Here is a 16,915-nt window from a genome sequence, read left to right as displayed (position 1 = left end):
ACACTCCATGGGGAGGGAGGGTAGCCCCATCCTGCCACCATCCACTCCCTCTGACTGCCCCCCACAGAAACCCCAACCCATCCAACCCCTCCTGCTCCCTGTCCCCTGATCATCCTCTCCCAGGACCCCTGCCCCAACTGCCCCCCAGGACTCCACCCCCTATCTAAGCCCCACTGGTCTTTGTCCCCTGACTGCCCCCTCCCGGGACCCCACCCCCATCTAAGCCTCCCTTCTCCTTGTCCCCAACTGCCCCCTCCTGAGACTCCCCCCAACTTCCTCCCTAGGATCCCACCCCCCCTGGGACTCCCATGCCTATCCAACTGCTGCCTGTCCCCTGACTGCCCCCCCCAAACCCCTGACCCATCTAACCCCTCTTTCTCCTTGTCCCTTGACTGCCCCCCCCGGAACCCCCTACCCCTTCTCCAACCCCCCAGCCCCCTTACCGTGCCACTCAGACCAGCGTGTCTGGCTTCGCACAGCGCCAGACACGCTGCTGCATACATGCTGCCGTGCTCCCCTGCGGAGCCACAGCCCCCTCCCCCCCCCCAGCACCTGCCTTCCAGATTTGAACATCTCAAAATTCAGGAGTGCTCAAGCTCAGTTTGGTCAGCTGTTACTTCATTTCTCCCAAATCAAATATACTGATCCACTGTAACTTGCTGTAGAAAAAATAGGATAAAATTGAGCAAGAAATGCTTCCCAGTGGTTATTAGGACTGGAATTGCTATTTTCAACAGCCATTGCCTTTTGTTTGTTTGTTTGTTTAAAAGGAAGACAGTGATATTGCATTGGCAAATTCCCCATAGAAAGAAAGAGTGGAACAAAAGAATAATAAAGGCACCTCAACTTTTCCTCATTTATGTAGGACAGTCTTATAATATGCATCCAGATATCCTCCAATCACACAAGCAAGCTGAAAATTGTTCCACTTTACTGCAGTTCTGTAACCATATGGGAACCAATCCTGTCGGTGTTCTGTGCACATCCAAAATTCCTGCTGAATGACCGGCCCTGGGAGCGAGTTACCAGTTACCCAGGGCTGCGGCGGAAGGAGGGTGCAGGGCGTGGGGGGACAGCCCAGGAAGTGTGTGGGGGAGTAGGGGGGAGCTCAGAGCTGGGGCAGCAGGGTGTGTGTGTGGGGGAGAGCCCAGGGCTGGGGCGGCAGGGGGGTGCGGGTCGGGGGGGGGAGAGCCCAGGCCGGGGGGTGCGGGTGGGGGGGGAGAGCCCAGGGTTGGGGCAGCAGGGGGGTGCGGTGAGGAGCCCAGGGCTGGGACAGGGAGCAGCCAAAAAATTTTTTGCTTGAGGCGGCAAAAAACCTAGAGCCGGCCCTGGGTGGATCCCTGACAAAAGGGCAACGTGTGAAATACTAGAGCAACCTCCAAGCCCTCTTCATTGAACTGGCTCAACCCATACTCTTTATCCTAGTGAGCTGAAGAGATCTGGGCAACAGGCAAACTCAGTAAAGATTCCAGCAACAATTCCCATACAAAATGTTAGCGTCTTCCAGGCTTTTACAGCAAGAGACTTTGCAAAGTCACCTTAACCTAAGCTTCTCTCTCTAGGAGTTTACAAACAGGGTTTATAGTTTCACCCACACCCTCAGGGTTCTTGAGGAATCTTTGCAGGTATCTAAAATGAGATGCTGGTGTCTCTTCTCTAAGTACAAAGCTCTCATATGAGAAAGGCAGCTGCTCTTCTGGCTCCTTCCCAGGGTCAGCTGTAAGCATAGGCTGCCTAATCCGTCCGTCGACTAAGACTGGGACCGCTGTAGTCAATAACTCACCAGACCACTTTCTAGTAATTGAGTTTAGCAGAGCTGTAGTGGGGTCCAGAGCTGGAATCTGAGAGTCACTGATCAGGACTGAGGTACATTGGCTATACCGTGGCTCAGAAGTAGATCTGGGTGAATAACTGATTTTTCAGTTCATTGGCCATTCAGAAACATTGGGGAAAAAGTGTGGTTGGAGTCAAACCAAATCTAAATATTCCAAAGAGTTTTGGTGAGTCCAAAAAGTCCATTTTGGGTTGAACACAACGTGGTGTTTGATCCAAAATGTTTTGTTTCTGGGCATTTTTAAAGGGGCAAATTCACAAAATGGCCAGAGGAGGAGGTAGGGCTGTCACTGCCCTCCTTATAACGTTTTGCGCAGTGGTGTGGTTAGGACACTCAAATGGGGGTGTGGGAGATCCAAGTTGGAATCCCCTCTCTGGTGCAGCTCTCCCTGGGCAGGTGAGTACCCTAACCTAGCCTATAGGCTAGTCTGTGATGGGCCTCCCTCAATCTCCTGTTGAAGCTGTCCTGCTTGGTCTAAAATATAGGAGCAGAATTTGGGCCAGAGAGAGAATGACTCTATAGTCTGAGCACTCACCGATGACATGGGGTGGGAAGAAGACCCAAACTGAAGTCCCTTGTCCTCACTCCAATGAATATTTATACAAAGTGGAACAGCTACAATGTGCCCAGCTCTACTCAGGCCCAGAGCGGCGGGGAGAGTCACAGTTCAGGATACAACCGCAACTACAAAGCTACCATTAGGCGGCCAAAGCCTTTTTCAGCACACAGTGCCTCACACCTGCATCTAGCCAGTAAGACTGGCACTAGTCCCTCACTAAATACACACAAAAACCAAAAGCAAAATGGTGGCCCAAAACAAGGACCTAGGACTCTCCCTCTCCCTGGTCCCTTTTTTCATTGCTGGCCCCATTACCCTTAGATATGATGCACTTTCTGATGCCTTTTCCCCCTCCCCCCAAAAACCCACAATGATCCATATAATGGCACATCTATAGGTCCTTATGCCAGCTTAGTGAGGGGTGGGGAGGGAGGGACATTCTTGTGAGATGATGCCAAGTCAGAAGCTAACCCAAGCTCCAGCTGCCAGATTGTCACTAGTTGTTGTCACGCGTATTTCCTTGGAGAATAAAATGTGCTTTTGACGTCTCTCACCCTCCCTGCGCAGAACAAACAGAGCAGCACTCGCTAAATCTTGCTGTTATGTTCTGGCACCTCTTGGCCTGAACTTAATCACCTGCCTCCTTCTGCTTGGCAGATGTGTATTGCTCTTGGAGATGGTATCTGCCAGCTTTCAAATTCATCAGAGGGAACTACACTAGCAACAGGAGCCACTTGTGACAGATACTTCCCAGCTGCACCTTCCTTCCTAGCAACCAGGCTGGAAAATTACTCAGAGCCTCTTGAGACCCAGCCTTTCTGCCTGCTGCCCAGATGATTGGCATTGCACTATCCACTCACCAATGGGACTTGGGGCTCATCTTCACTATGGAGTTATAGCTCTGTAGATGCAGTGGTGCAGCTATGCCGCAGTCACCCCGCAGTGCAGATGCGTCCTACAGCAATGGAAGGGGTTTTTCCATCGCTATAGGAACTCCACCTCCCTGAACGGCAGTAACTAGGTTGACAGAGGCATTCTTCCATCGACAGAGCTGTGTCTACCCCAGGCTGGCATAGCTACGTTAGGCTGGCATAGCTACAGTAAATTAGAGAGGCATAGTTGGGCCTTGCCTAGATCCTAGACTATGGGAAAAGGTGCTTTTTTGATGAAGTTGGTTCAACTGAGCTAGTTTAACTTGACTGAAAACTCCACTTAGCACCAGTATTAGCCATAGTTTAACACCTTTAGCTTGATTTTTATCAGGTCAAGTTATAACCTAGGTGTAAAATAAGGAGACAATACAAGGTTAGCTAACTGGATGTTCTAATTTGTTTTCTTTGGGCTATGGCTACACTACAAACTTTGGTCAATGCAAGTGAAATCAGCATGCAGCTGCCAAAGTTTGTATATCACTCGGGCAGATGCATAATTTGCTTCTTGCGTCGACACTGTGCCAACTCACCAGGAATGCTTGCATCAAGGCAAAGTGCGGTGCATCACCGGTAGGTAACCCAGTATGCCATGCACTACCATCTGGTGCAATACCTTTTGGGAAATTTTCACAGTAGAAATGACTCATCCATGGGTCTCTGGGAGGTAGAGGTCAAGTTCCCAGCATTCAACTTCTTTCATCCCATAATGCCATACATATGCCATCATTTTTGTGCCTTTTAAAAAAAAAATCCTGCAAACCCATCCAGCAGTTTTTGGAGTCCGCCATCTCGGATGGAGCCTGCAGAGCTCTGCACTATTCTCATGAGCATTGCAAGTACAGGATGCATGATCCTTCTGTATTTGCAGCCCTACAGTAAGTACCACAGCAGCAGAGGACATGATTTCTTCTAGGACAGTTTGCTAAGGGACATAGCAAAAACCAATAAAAGGTTGTTAATGGAGCAGCTGCTGATGGTGGAACACCACTTCTGGGCCCGAGAAATGAGCACTGACTGGGGGGTACACATTGTAATGCAGGTTTGGGATGACGAGCAGTGGCTGCAGAACTTTCAGACGTGAAAGGCCACTTTCCTAGATCTGGGCCGAGCTTGCCCCAGCCCTCCAGTGCAGGGACACTATAACGAGAGCTGTACTGACGGTGGAGAAGCAAGTGGCCATCACACTCCAGAATCTTGCAGTGTTGGATTGCTACCAGTCAGTGAGAAATCATTTTCATTTTGAAGCTGGAAAATCCACAGTGGCGGCCGTCATCATGATTAATGTAGGATCATTAATCATATCCAACTATGCAGGACCATGACTCTCAGCAATGAACAGGACATAATGGATGGATTTGCTGCAATGGGGTTCCTGAACTGTTGCAGGGCAATAGACGGCACACATACCCCTATTTTGGCACCAGCCCACCTGGCCACAGAGTTCATCAACAGAAAGGGCTACTTTTCTATGGTTATGCAAGCATTGGTGGATCACCAGAGATGCTTCTCCACAAGCAATGTGGGGTGGTCAGGGAAGGTGCATGATGCTCACATCTTTAAGAAAACTGGACTGTTCAGAAAGCTCCAACCATGGTCATTCTTTCCTGACTGGTGGATTACCACTGACAATATTGAAATGCCTATAGTGAGTCTGGGGAACCCACCCTGCCCCTGGCTCATGAAGCTGTACACCAGCCACTTGAGAGCACAAAGGAAAGATTCAACTCCCTGCTCAGCAAGTGCGCAATGACAGTTGAATGCGCTTTTGGTTGCCTGCAGCGTTTACTCACTTAGACAGGAGCTCAGTGAGAACGACAGCCCAATGGTTATAGCGGCCTGTTGTGTCTTGCGTAATATCTGTGAGGCAAAGAGGGACAAGCTGCCACCAGGGTGGAGGGTGAGCTGCTGCCTGCGGCCTTTGAGCAGCCAGAGGCCATTACAAGAACCCAGCGGGGAGCCATTCGGTTGAGGGAGGCTTTGAAAGAGCACTTTAACAGTCAGCCGCAGTAGTGTTCTCTACTGGCATGTTCTCTGGGCCTTTGGGTGCCGCTAAGATTTGCTGTGCATTTAGAACAAGGACTCAGTGTTTTCCTGACACTCTGAATTACGTGGTACTTGCTGTACATTTACAAGTACCGTTCCTTTTGAGTGCTGCTGTGTATTCTGCAGTATGCGTTGTCAATGAATAAAGATAATTTTATTCTCCAAAAATGGGGCTGGAGATGAGGGGTTTGGGGTGCAGTAGGGCACTTAGGGCTGGGGCAGAGGGTTGGGGTCTAGGGGGGTGAGGGCGCCGGCTGGGAGTGTGGGCTCTGGAGTGGGGCTGGGGATGAGGGGCTTGGGGTGCAGGCTGCCCCGAGCTGTGGTGGGGAGAGAGGACTCCCCCCAGCCCTCTCTCGCCGCAGCAGCCCGGGGCTGGGAGAGAGGCGCCTCTCCCCAGCCAGGGCAGCTCCAGGGCTTGGGCTGGGGGAGAGGTGCCTCTCCCTGGCCGCAGCAGCTCCGGGGCTGGGGCTGGGGGAGAGCCGCTTCTCCCCCCTGCACACCTGCACATTCCTTGATAGCCTGCTGCGCGGCCATGTGACTGCGCAGCTTAGAGGGAACTTAACTTCCCAGATATCCTCAATGGTCTGCTGGGTGGGGTCTCCGCCAAGTCTGACATGCCACTCGTTGTAAAAGCAGTAGATCTATGAGGCACTACCAGATCTATTGTTGACCTTCCTGGCCTTGTGGTATGCCTGGCCAAGTTCCTTTGCTTGCACAAAGCACTGCTGCTGATCCCTGTCATACCCCTTTTCCTGCATCTCCTGTTCATAGATATCCATGTTCCTACCTGGTCCGTAGCTGTGCTTGCACAGCCTCTCCTCCCCACAGGCCCAGGAGATCCAATACCTCCTGTCTGCTCCTGGCAAGAGCAAGTTTAGCACATGGAGCCAGCACGGTCGGTTGGGGAGTTGCACACGAGGGTGAACTACTTGGTGTGCTCACAAAGGTGAGCGATGTGGAAAAGGCATTTCAAAAACATGCAGAGGACTTTAAAGGGAGATGCTTCCAGTCTCCGTGGCCCCTAGGCAGTGGAGGTTACAATGGTGACCAGAGTGGTCAGTGCTGCAGGGCACGGGACATTATGGAACAGCTGCTGGAAGACTGTTCAGGTTGGCACAGGCCACGTAGTGTCTGTACTTGCACTGCACTGACCTCAGTAGCTTGACCATGGCTCCATGCTGTTCAGGGAGGTGGTTTGACTGCGTCACTGTAAAGTGACACTTCAATCGGCTGGAGACAAATTTCAGTGTAGACGCATGCACTTACATTGACCTAACTGTCTAGTGTAGACCAGGCCTTTTAGAGATGCATTTGTCTCTTTCTTCCCCTGAGACTGTGGTCTTTCTTGGTGTTTCAAGGTCTCAAAGGGGGACTTTTACATTGGAGAAAACTTTAAGATGCATTGATAACCCCGTTTGCCTACAAATTGAATGAGATCCTAAGAAACCTTTGGATAAATGGGATTTATGAGGAAGTGGGGAGTCAGCCACTCAGAGAGTGAGGAGGATTCAAGGCATCTGTGGAGGTAGCTACCTGAGGCTTTGTCTACACTATGAGCACAGTTGAGCCAGGCAGAGTACAACCCCGCGGTAGGTACGTACTCCGCACGGCTCAGCAGTGCCTCCACTGCCACTACCCATGCTACCACGGCTACACTGCTGTTTATACTCATGATAGCTTCATGACAGCTAATTTTATGTGTACACGAGCAGGAGACTCAGACCCCTAGTGCATAGTGTAGATGTAGTCTAAAAGTACAACACCAGAGAATCTAACTAAACTTGGGTTCACCTCAGTTAGCTGGAGTATGGTTAAATGGTAGAATGCCGCGGGACTGCTGAGGGCGAGAGTGCTTATTCGAACACCGATTGATGCAACATCAGGAAATGGGGCCTTGTAAAGCAGGGTTTGGGCTGAACCAGAAGGGGGCAGTATTCTGTGCCAGCACTTCTCTGGTGGCCCCATTCATTTCTACAGCTTTCATTCTAAAACGGAATAGCACATTCCTGGTCTTAATGGTGTGGGGGGGAAAAAAACTTTCCAAATGTGAATCAACACCGTGCTGTCCATTTGAGTGTGCAGAGAGGCTGTGGAACAATCGCTCAAGGAAGTGGGGACTACTTCTGCTGAGTGCAACACTGTTCACTCTGAAGCATAATGATTCCAATTGAAAGGTGAACTTTGTTAAGCATCTTACAGAAACATTCAGCTACATCTGGGACTGGGAGCAGAGCTTGATATCATGGGAAGAAATCAAGCAAATGCCACCACTAGCCTCCCGATAGTGCTGGGGCAGATCCGCTCTTTATGTCTCTTTTCCCTCTGTTTCAGTGTGAATGTCCCCATTTAATGAAAGCTGCCTGGTACTGTTTCCACTTTCCTCATTTCCCGGGCTGGGGTCCAGGACGCTAGCTGAGCCCTAACAACGTGGGGGTGGAGACAATGATCGCGCCGTACTTACTAGCAAGAATGACCATGTCCATCCCCCAAAATATACTCATGATCCAGCCAACCATCACGATAGCCGTCAGAATCTGAATCAGCGCCGCGGCGATGTTCAGCCAGAAGACGCAGCACATGTGCCTGTCAGGGAGGTCAGTCCGGGCTCCGCACAGCACAGTGAAGGCAGACACGAATGTCCCTGTGGAAACAGCAACAGTAAACACTCAGTGGAGAGCCTGACATAGAAACGGCAGGAGCCGGGATGTGAGCGCCTCCCCAGAAAACAGCGACGCTCCTTCCAGACCCCCACACCAAACTCTTATTTTAGATCTGGTGTTCACAGCATCCCTCTTTTTAGTGCTGCCGCTATAGAAATGCTACAAGCATGAAACTGTTCACAAAACGCATCACAGTATTTGCCCAGACATCTCAAGAGGTGTTGACTCCTTCTGAGAAACAAATGCTCAATCAAACTGAGGCTGCACCTTGATTTTAGAGATCAGCCAGCTCTCTAGGGGACACAGTCCAGCTGCTGGGCATACCCTGGGCTTGGGGCATCCCGAGTACAGCCTGCACTGGATTGTCAGGAAACTGGCTGCCACAGCCCCCTTCATCTGGTTGGCCTTTGGCAAGGCAGGCAGCCTCCTCTCACTGTGCCCTGGCTTCACTTCCCCAGTATCTGCCCCAGGAACACTACATACAGCATCACCTCAAGGCTTCAGCTAGGCAAGGCTGTGCTGCATTTAGTGGCCAGACAATATGGTGATGAGTGCCACAGAAGTGCATGGAATAATCATCCTTTAAGAATAACTTAGCAATAACCAAGTGCCACTGAATTTAAAACTCCAACCTTCCTTTTATGGCAGTATCGCGCCCTGTAGGGACACATTGCTGCATGTTTTAATAAGCAAGTCTGCCTCTCTATTCAGGTCTTGGTGGGCTGAGATCTCCTCACCCCTCACACACAGACTAGCAAAGTTATGAATTTAAGCTCCCAGGCTTGTCTTTTTGAAAGTGTCATGCAGGTTTTCCGTTGAGGATGAGGACTGAGAGGTCAGATGTAGAGTGATCACTTTGTGATAAGTGTTCCCCTATAGGTGATAGGGTGTTTTTGTCTTTTATCGTTTTCCTGTGTGAGTTCATTTGAGAGTGTAGTGATTGTCTCATTTCACCCCCAGAGTTGCTATTGGAGCATTAAGAGCATTGGATGCGGTACACCACATGTGATAGGCATGTGTAGGACCCATGACTCTTGAAAGTTGTGTTGTGGGAGGTATTGATCATTGTAGCAGTGGAGATATGTCTGCAGGTTTTGCATCTATTGTTCTGGCAGGGTCTGGTGCTGCTTTGAGTTGGTCTGTCCTGGTCTGTGGGGAACTTGCTTTTGATGATGAACTTGGAGAGGGTGGTGGCAGGAGCGCCGCCAGCTTTTCTGCTGCCTTAGTTGGCAGATGGTCCCGCCCCCAACAGAGGCGTCGGAAGGTCCCGCCGCCGAAATACCGCCGCAGTCGCCGCCCCCCAAATTGTAGTGTCCTAGGCGACCGCCTAGGTCCCCTAATGGGTTGCGCCGGCCCTGGGTGGTGGGTTGTTTGAAGGCCAGAATAAGGGATTTGGGAAAGATTTCTTTCCAATGGGATCCCCATAAAGTATGGGTTGTAGTTGTTTGATGATACCCCGTATGGGTTCCAGTGTGGGGTGCAGATGACAGCTAGGGGTGTGCAGTTGGAGGAGGCTGTATTTCTGTATTGATGCAGGTTCTCTTGGGGTATTGGGGTGGCCCGTTCTAAATCACCATGCAGCTTTGTGCTTTCCTGGGTTGGCATCACAGCCCTTGGTTCAAACCGGGCCAAATTTATGAAACTTGCAAACTCTTAAAATTGCTTAATAATGGAATACAGATGTAGCGTTTCATGAACTTATGGAAGTTAGAGCGGGAAAAGACCCACTAGGTCATATCATCCATCTCCCTGCTAATACAAAGGGGTTCCCTACAATACATTTTCTAGTGATTTGTCTAATGTTAAATGTCTGCAAGAATGAAGCTTCCACAACTTCCTATAGGAGACTAGTCTACATCTGACAGATCCCACTGTTAGGAAGGTTTTTATTGACTTTTCCATATTGAATGGGACCATTGGTTGATCAAGTCCAGTTTCCTGCTTTTGTTGGTAGCCAATCCCAATTGCTTCAGAGAAAGACTAACCTCCCCTATAATTTGCCTGAATAATTGTGCAACATTGTTGACAGGTGGGAAAAAATACCTTCCTGACCCCATAATTAATGAGTTCCTGGCCTGAAGACTCAATTACTCATCATAGTGTGTATATCAACACATGCTGTCATGATGGAATTGTCTACAGTGCTTTCTTGAATCCAAATGTTGTGTACTGTATCTCACACAAGACACACCTCAAAATACCAACAACAGCAAGACAAAGAGTAAAGAATAGACAAGGGGTGACAGAAATGACCCCCTCCTAAACCTATTTCTTTGATGAATGTTTGGCCATAAAGGGTGTAATCAGACACCCATGGCTGGCCTGTGCCAGCTGACTCTGGCTCCCCAGGCTTGAGCTAAGGGGCTGTTTAATTGTGGTCTCAGGCTGCAGCCTGAGCTCTGGGACCCTCCCACCTCACAGGATCCTAGAGCCCCGGCTCCAGCAGGAGTCTGAATGTCTATACCGCAATTAAATAGCCCCTTAGCTCCACAAGCCCGAGTCAGCTAGCACAGGCCAGCCATGGGTTTTAAATTGAAGTGTAGACATGCCTAAAGAGTCCTGTATAAACCTGTCCAGTTATCTCTATGCTCTGTCTATGCAGTATGGCCCCAATCCCGCAAAGCACAGAAGCATGTGAGCAACTTTGCACATGTGAGAGTGGCTACATGCTCCAATGCTTTGTTGGGCTGTGTGCCTGAGTCATTTTACCAAATGACTCTTTTACAGTTGTGCTCTGCTCTAGAGAAGGGAGTAGGTCTCCCTCTAGAGAGAGCACCAGGTCTTCTGGGACGAGGTTCTCCAATGCTCCACTGACAGGGAGATGGACTGATGATCTCACCCATTTCTGATGTATTTGATTCTGTGAGCTGTGGGGCAAAGGAGGGCGGACTGCCAGACAACTAAAAACCTGATGAAGGCTGAAGGAGAGATGCTACAGCCTATTTTTAATCTCAAAAACTTCTGCAGGCTCCAACTCCAGTTGCCTTCAAATGCTTCCCGAGCTCGTAAAGCCCCCACTTCTCTTCTTGCCGCTGCCTTGAACTTATTTCATACTCCCACCTCATTTCCTTTGCAGCAGCTTGAAGATGGGAGCGGAGAAGCAGTTTAGAGGCAACACAGAGAAATGGAGTAGGTGGGAACTGCTGAAGCAGTGGGAGGCAGCCCCGCATTGGAACATTGTGGGGAGGGGAGATGGGAGTTCTTCCCCCATGTGAGAAATCCCCTCAGGGTTTTAGCCTCCTACTGCTCAGGCTCTGATATCCAGGGTTTTACATTTGGAGCTGCTGAAGCCTGAAGTTCCATCTGTGTAGTTAACCCCTTCATTGCTGCCACCAAGACAAAATGTACTTTCAGTGCCAGGTACACAGGCTGGGAAAACTGTTGTCAGCCCAGGACAACCAAAGCCTCATCTCAGTTTCCTGGTAAACAGCAACTGTGCCCTATGCTGTTCTTTGGAAACAGTACTTCCTCTATTAGCCATAACAACGAGGAATCCTTGTGGCACCTTAGAGACTAACAAATTTATTTGGGCATAAGCTTTCATGGGCTAGAACCCACTTCATTCTAGCCCATGAAAGCTTATGCCCAAATAAATTTGTTAGTCTCTAAGGTGCCACAAGGACTCCTCGTTGTTTTTGCTGATAGAGACTAACACGGCTACCACTCTGAAACCTATTAGCTATGTGTTCTCTTCCTGGGGGGCAGTATGGCATGTACCTGGCAGAGAGGGATCTGAGGAGGAGTCTAGCAGAGAAGTGGGGATGGACAGGCAAATCTTCCAGGTCTTCCCAGAGTTTAAAGGTGGGGACATGCAGTTGTGAATATATATTACCCACTGTTCAGCTTGTGCTGTGTGTTCCTGTCTAGAGGCTGCTCCACCGCTGCCACCAGCTTTTGGGGTCCCAGGTTGAGTCCTCATTGGCAACCCACGATGGCATAAAAGAGATGTGTGCACATGTACATGCACTCAAATGTCAGATGTACATGCATGTATCAGGTATATTGCCTCTATGCATATCAGCTACACTGTTTTTGCCAGTTAGATCTATATGTAATGTGCACATGCTTTGCACATTCAGATGAGATGTTTGCATGCATGTTGGTGCCCATGCAATTGCCTGTGACTACCACTGATTATCTGGACTTGCTTTATTCATCCTGAGGACTTTTTGCCAGAGGCTGGCAGACAGGCAGGGAGTGTACAGTAGTATGCCAAGAAAGCTGAGTTAATGTGAGAGGAGTCTGAGGCAGAGGATGGGGAGATGAGATTGTAGGAATCTAGCTATGATTTTTTTAAAAATCTCCATGGTGGAAAGGCCTTTTAAAAGCCCTTTGAGAGGCAGCTGAGTTGCTGCCACCCTGCACCCCCCGAATGAACTGTCATTTTACAGTCACCTTTCTCTTTACTGATGGGAAAAGATGCAGTTTACAGCTAGGAACCTGAAGAAGAGCTCTGTGTAGCTCGAAAGCCTGTCTCTCTCACCAACAGAAGTTGGTCCACTAAAAGATATTACCTCACCCACCTTGTCTCTCTAACTAGGAGAGGGTGGGGAGGGGGATCTTTCTTTGGGAGGCAAGGGCAAGTAACATTAACCACTCTGGTGCCAACTGGCTGTGTGTAATCGGTGAGGTCGGATAAGGCAGATTGTTTTCCAGGACAGATGCCTGAGCCAATGGCTGGTTAGGCTGGGCGGGAAAGGGGAGAGGGGGTAATTATTTTAATCCCTCTGGGTATTGCAACAGCTTCACCCTTGCTTGTTATCAGAGGCAACCCGCTCTGACACAGTGGCTTTGCTATCAGTCCAGAGGAAATAGCCTGATGTCTCCCTCCCTACTTTCCCTACCTTTCCCTGTACCGTTTGTTTAGAAAGGCAAGAAAAGGAGTTGGCATATCCCCCAAACCTTGTAAAAACTGGATTAGGAGACCCTGAGATCAAACTTGGATCAGGGATAGCTTAGAGGATGGATGGACGTTTCTATTCCCATGGATGTCAGTATGCTAAGTCTACATTTAAAATAACCCTCCACTCTCTCTCCCCCACCTGATTCTTCAAGCTTACGAAATAGTTTGTAAATGAAAAATAATTCTCAATACTCGGGGTTCTATTATACAGACCCTTCCAATGATGTTTTTATTCAATACTTCATCCCGGCAGAACGCTGTACCGCATTAGCTAATTAACCTTCCCAAACACCCCTGTACCGTAGAGAAGCATGTTTGTTCCCATTCACAAGATGGGGCAGCACACAGAAAAGTGGTGTGCCCAAGCCTAGAGAGAGAATTTGTTTATAAACTAGGATACATAGATTCATAGATTGTAAAGCCAGAAGGGGCCATTGTGATCATCTAGTCTGACCTCCTGGATGACAGCTGGAGCCACACCCCCTCCAGCTCCCCTTCCTGCTCCTCCTCTTTCCCCCAGCTTCGCCTCCCACTCCTCCCCCCTCTGGTAGTGTCCTCTTTTTGGGAACCTGAAATATGGTAACACTAGACCTCCCAGTGACACTCAGTCTGCAACTACAAACCCCAGTGAGAAGTCTAATAGAGCTGAGTGAATAGCTAGGTGGGGAAATCACCAGTGAATATTTATTTTAATTCTAAAGCAAATTAACTTGACCATGCCTAGGACCTCTGAGCGTTTGCATTTCCCTGAAGCATATAAGCTTCCCTAGGGTGAATACCCACAAAGTGTGATTCACAAACTCGGATACTCGGATACAAATGAGAATTTCAGGTTGTTTATTTGATTGTAAAATTTGCAACTTTCACTGTGCTGGTTAGTTAAGTTGATCATGTGATATTTTTTCTGTTCCCTGATTGGAGGACTGATGTAACTAACCAACATGACATAGGCGCCAACATCCCCTCTTACCAGTGGGTGCTCAACCCCTCACCGCCCCTGCCCCGCCCTCGCCCCACCCCCATTCCACCCCTTCCCCCAAGTCCCCACCCCTGCCCCGCCTCTTCTTCACCTCCTCCCCTGAGCGCGCCGCATCCCCGCTCCTCCTCCTCCCCCCTGGAAAGTCGTAAGCACTGCCAAACAGCTGTTAGGCGGCGCGGTGGCGGGAAGCGCTGGAAGGGAGGGTGAGGAGCAGAGACCAGTAGCGTAGCTGGGGGGGGGGGGAGCGGGGCAGTGGCTGCTCCCCCACTGAGCACAAGTGGCGCCTTGTCAATTTCTTGGCACCTTTTTAATTTTTACTCACCCGGAGGGAACAGGGGGAGTGATCAAAAAAAAGGCGCCACCCGCTGCGGCGCTTTTACTCACCCGGCGGCGCTCTGGGTCTTTGGCGGCATTTCGGCGACGGGTCCTTCAGTGCCGCCGAAGACACCCGGAGCGAGTGAAGGGCCCATTGCCAAAGACCCGGAGCGCCGCCGGGTGAGTAAAAGCGCCGCAGCTGGTGGCACCTTTTATTTTATTGCTCCCCCTGTTCCCTCCACCTGGCTACGCCACTGGCAGAGACGCGGCGCGCTGGGGGGGGTGGGGGAGAAGGAGGCAAGGAGGGGGGAGCTTGGCTGCCAGTGGGTGCAGAGCCAAGTGCACCATAGGAACTGTTAGTGCATGTTAGCAGGGTCCACGTGGCCAGTTACTGCATGGCAGGCTAGTGCACTAATTTTTCCCCGTGGGTGCTCCAGCCCCGGAGCATCCACGGAGTCGGCGCCTATGCAACACGATGTAAGCTGCTAAAATTACAGTTGAATATACATTGGTGTCCCTGAAAACCCTGCAATCTTAACCTAATGTAAACAGATGAACTTCTTTGAATATCTGCAGTATTTCCTTGTACTTCCCTATAGGTAATATAAGAAATACCTTCAAAACGGCAAATACTGAGGTTAATCTAAATACAAATACATACATGGAGCATGATCCTGGTTCCTTTTCTTGCACTGAGTACTATTTTCACTGACATTTAGCTCCTGGCAAGCTATGGCATGAATCTAACCCCACTAGCCTGCCATGCAGTAACTGCCCACGTGGACCCTGCTAACATGCACTAACAGTTCCTATGGTGCACTTTGATCTAGTCCCATTTCAAAGCACTATATATCAGCGCACCCTACAGAACTTTTAGTGCACATCAGCGGGGTCCACATGCACACTTAGTGCAGCAGGCTAGTGCAGGGATTTACACCCCAGCTTGCCACATACTAAGCGTTCATGTAGACAAGCCTTTACTGTATACTCCAATAGTATTTCATGGAGGGCAGGGGTCACAGTGCCATTAACTGAAATTTAGCCTGACAGCTCCTCTGTCATGATGGAGAGGCAGCTGGGCCAAACTTGAGGAGTTCTGCAACCCTACATGCCAGGTTGCAATGCTCAGAGCGGAGAGCTGGGCCCAGCCCCGCAGGACAGGAGCTATCATGGGGGGATGAGTGCGGGACAGGCTTGCTCTCCAACTTCCTTCCCCCGCTTCCCCTCTGTGGTAATTTTTTTTGAAGGATGGGGGGCCTCCATTTTAGATTTTGCCCTGGACCCCCCCACATCTCTGTGTGACCCTGGTCTCATGGTTCTTTTACTCCACAGGCAGTTCCATTGAAGTTGATGGGACTACTGAAGGATTAAAGTATTGCTCAATGTGTCTAAGGGCAAGTCTACACTACAAATTTACAAATTTACGCTGCTGTAGTGTGTCTGGTGAAGATATTCTAAGCCAGCGGGAGAAAGCTCTCCCGTCGGCTTAATAACTCCCCTCCATGAGAGGCAGTAGCTATGTCAGTGGGAGACGCTCTCCTGCCAACATAGCGCTGTCTACACGGGGGCGGGGGTTTAGGTTGGTAGAACTACGTCGCTCAGGGGTGTGGATTTTTCACACCCTGAGTGACTAGTTGTACTGAAGTATGTAGCGTAGATCAAGCCTAAGGGGAGCAGAATTGAGCCCTTAGTTGCCTAAGGGGATTGCCAAATCAAGGGCCCTACTGTACCAAGAAAAAATTGCACTAGGCAATACAACACAGACTGTGAATATTCCCAACAAGTTTCTCAGGAAAGAACTAAGCATCCAAGAATTATCTGCTTCAAATATTTTGTAATAATATGGAATAGTGAATACATGTTGTGATCTCTGTGTAGACAAATTGCCAAAAATAAAGACAGACTGTGTCAAATAATTTGTCAGCTCTGCCTAATGATTATGGCACTTCAGCTCGTCAAGGCCTATCACAACCCCCTGAATGATCCTCTTAGGCGCTGATTGGGCGTGTTTGTTTTACCCGCTACGGCCTCAGCTTGGGATCTGGTTGGAGCTCTCAGGCACTAAGCCCTGGGGTGGTGGGAAGAAACTGCAGGGTGGATTGGGGTAGAATTTTGCCTCTCTACAGCAGCTGAGGGACACAGATGCAGCAGTGATGGGCAGAATCAGGAAGCCTGTGACACTACCATGACTCTTTTTGCACCAGACGTGTCAGTAGGATGTAGGCACTGCAACTGGTAATAGGCAAGCAAGGAAAGAGAGACTGCAGGGGAAATGGGAAACAGCCTCTGGGACGCTGCGTTTGCTTTTGCTATCAACAGAATCAAACAATTTCTTATTATACAAGCAAATTTGGGAAGGCTTCAATTTCAGCAGTTTGACCCTTTGAACCTGGCGGAGAGTACGGTATATTCATCCTGAGGGGACTTTACGGGTACGGCTACACAGCCAGCAGCAGCCTGCGGCAGTGAGGCTCTGAGCCCGGATCGACAGACTCAGGCTCATGGCGTCCGTGCTATGGCACTAACAATAGCTGTGTAGATGTTCCTGCCCAGGCTGGAGCTCGAGGTTTGATGCTTCCCCACTTCCCTACCTAGGCCTGAGAGCCCGAGCTCCAGTCTGAGCCAGAACGGCCACACTGCTATTTTTAGTGAAGTAGCCTGAGCCCCGCAAGCCTGAGGATGTCAACCTG

At 49.8% G+C, this 16,915-nt stretch overlaps 1 protein-coding gene across 1 annotated transcript in view; it reads right to left on the bottom strand.

Annotated features, from left to right (window-relative positions):
* Window positions 1–7,776: 7,776 nt before the first annotated feature.
* STUM (stum, mechanosensory transduction mediator homolog) overlaps window positions 7,777–16,915 on the bottom strand; it is a 64,605-nt gene continuing 55,466 nt past the window's right edge. The window contains exon 2 of the mRNA XM_065401480.1: window positions 7,777–8,009. Coding sequence (XP_065257552.1) covers window positions 7,777–8,009 — 233 coding nt within the window. The remainder of the gene's footprint in view (window positions 8,010–16,915) is intronic.

Source organism: Emys orbicularis, chromosome 3 (assembly GCF_028017835.1).
Source record: "Emys orbicularis isolate rEmyOrb1 chromosome 3, rEmyOrb1.hap1, whole genome shotgun sequence".
Lineage (NCBI taxonomy): Eukaryota > Metazoa > Chordata > Testudines > Emydidae > Emys > Emys orbicularis.
The sequence above is the reverse complement of the archived record's forward strand: the minus strand, read 5'-3'. Positions and strand labels throughout refer to the sequence as shown.